This window comes from Branchiostoma floridae, chromosome 2, assembly GCF_000003815.2.
Source record: "Branchiostoma floridae strain S238N-H82 chromosome 2, Bfl_VNyyK, whole genome shotgun sequence".
NCBI lineage: Eukaryota > Metazoa > Chordata > Leptocardii > Amphioxiformes > Branchiostomatidae > Branchiostoma > Branchiostoma floridae.
The window spans coordinates 26,778,936-26,781,184 of record NC_049980.1 but is presented as its reverse complement, the minus strand read 5'-3'; the positions used below and the strand labels follow the sequence as shown (position 1 = coordinate 26,781,184).

At 42.1% G+C, this 2,249-nt stretch overlaps 1 protein-coding gene across 1 annotated transcript in view; it reads right to left on the bottom strand.

Annotated features, from left to right (window-relative positions):
* Positions 1-2,249, bottom strand: part of LOC118409101 (hydroxylysine kinase-like) — a 14,108-nt gene that overhangs the window by 10,510 nt on the left and 1,349 nt on the right. The window contains exons 2-3 of the mRNA XM_035809965.1: positions 1,255-1,463; positions 444-644 (exon numbers count right to left, since the gene is read on the bottom strand). Of these exons, the coding sequence (XP_035665858.1) occupies positions 444-644; positions 1,255-1,463 (410 nt within the window). The remainder of the gene's footprint in view (positions 1-443; positions 645-1,254; positions 1,464-2,249) is intronic.

Here is a 2,249-nt window from a genome sequence, read left to right as displayed (position 1 = left end):
CAGTAGTACAGGACATCGCACTCTGCAGGCGTCAGGGGTCGAACACTTTCAAATCCTGGGAAACAAGACGTAATGTAAATATGATGCATGATACATACATGCAGTTTCAGAGTGCTTACATAATCACAATATGGTCAGTTACTCTAGCCTAAATCCTTTCTTTGTTGACTGTACAAAACTGGTACAGATTATGGGTAACATAATGACTTGGGCCAAAATAAAGTACAAGTAAAATTGTTGTGAAGGGACTATATTAACAGTTGTGGTTTAAGGGTCATGTACGGAGCCAAAGAACAGCAAAAATAGATGCAGGCTAGAACATTGTTTCTCAATTTTGAAGGAAACAGAACTAGCAGGACAGAAGATCTTTGGAGGAGCTTCTTTTTCAGAACAGAACAACAAAATGTTGGAACTAAGGTAGGGTATGGTAATCGTTTACTAACCTGCTACAAGATGTCCTCCAAATGTGATCGGATCCTTTACTACTGACATGAAGTACATCAGCGCGATGGCAAGGTCAAACACATAGGGGTTCACGATGGCATCACCGTAGTCCAGCAGCCCACAGACCCTGTACTCACTGGGGGTGACAGGGTCCTCTTCCACCAGGACATTCAGGTCATTGAAATCTCCATGCATCACTCCTACAGATATATATATATACATGTATATCATATGGTCACAAGAGATGACAGTTATGTATTAATGTCATAACTGCTTACAATGGCATGGTTTAAGGTTGTTGAATTGGTGTTAAAAGGTCCTGGATTCAATGATAAGGTTTTATTTTTTTCCTCTTTTATACTCTCAAATCAAAAATAGATAGAACTAATATTCTATGGCTCATGATGTACATGAAATACAAACAACATCTACTGTATAACAGACTTCATTGTATGACCATCGTGTCCTTTTGACAGTGAAAAGTGAACAACATATACAACTGCCGGTAAAATTAACGTCCCTTACGATTGCAACCCTTTCAAATGTTCAACTGCATGCAGGTCAGTTAAAGCAAGGACAGCCCGGAATCTGCCTCTAGAGTGTAGGTTGAGCGGCAGAGTTGCTCTCCCTTAAAGACTAATGCATTCTATATATCATCATCATCCGTTGTCCCTGGGTGTGGAGCAAGATCTTCCTTTAAATTCTAAAAAGCAGTAGCACATGATTTGGATCACAATAAGACCCCTGGCATTTGAGTGATTTTAGTACTCCTGCATTACCATAACAAATAACACTTCCTTCCCTTCTTACCGTGTGGAAGGTCATCCATACGGGATAACACTTTTTCTCTGAAGGCTAGAATGATTTCCCTGTTTATGTCCTTGTGACGTTCCTCCTTCAGACAGTGTAGGTAGTTCTCAAGGCTGGGCAGACATTTCAGGCTCCATACAAACTCTGGTCTGTGCAAGGCTGGGTGAGAAAAATCCTGGTGGAAACAATCAAGAAATATTAAAGGCAAACTGGCATTGTAATGTAGCCTGGGTACCATCCTATTTCTACCAGGGCTCCTTACACTCACTTCCCTAAAAAAGGAAGTGAGTGTAAGGAGCCCCGGTAGAAATAGGATGGTACCCAGGCTAATTGCAATGTAAAGTAGAATTAATTTGCATGGTGTGCCATTTCAGGTCCTCGGCATAAAAGCAGCCAGTAATGATACAGGCAATAATATTCAACATATTGAGCTTAATTGGCTCAGACCCAAGAAAAAGGTTGGGATGGGCTGGCTTTCACTAGGGTCGTTGGGTTAACAGAAACACAACCGTTTTACATCGGCCCTGGCACACAAATGACTGCGCACACAATCTTAATGTGGAGCATACACATAATTACCAAGATAAAGGAAAGGCACCATAGGTCCAATGCTGCACTGTTTGCACCAATGCCACTCAGACTATAGCAGCATCAAAACTCAGAACTTTACAGCAGCATTGCATCACATTGCATTAGGTGAAGCTCCCAGTACTTACCTTCAGGCCTCATGTATTTTGGCTAGAAAAGCACCAGCATCCTAGGCCCAGGCGTTTAGTGACAGGAACATTATGGGAATCCGGGCCCGGGCCAGGTATGGTCAGGAGGCGAAACAATGTTGTGAGAAAGTGCTAACCTTTATCACAAGGGCCAGAGAAACAAAGCAATCCTTCCTCATATGAAAGTCCCCTTTGTCAGTCCAAGGGCCTGAAAAAAAAGGTTCAGGGTCAGGGACCAATTTTTGATTTCCCCTAAAAATTTAACGCCAAAACGGCTTG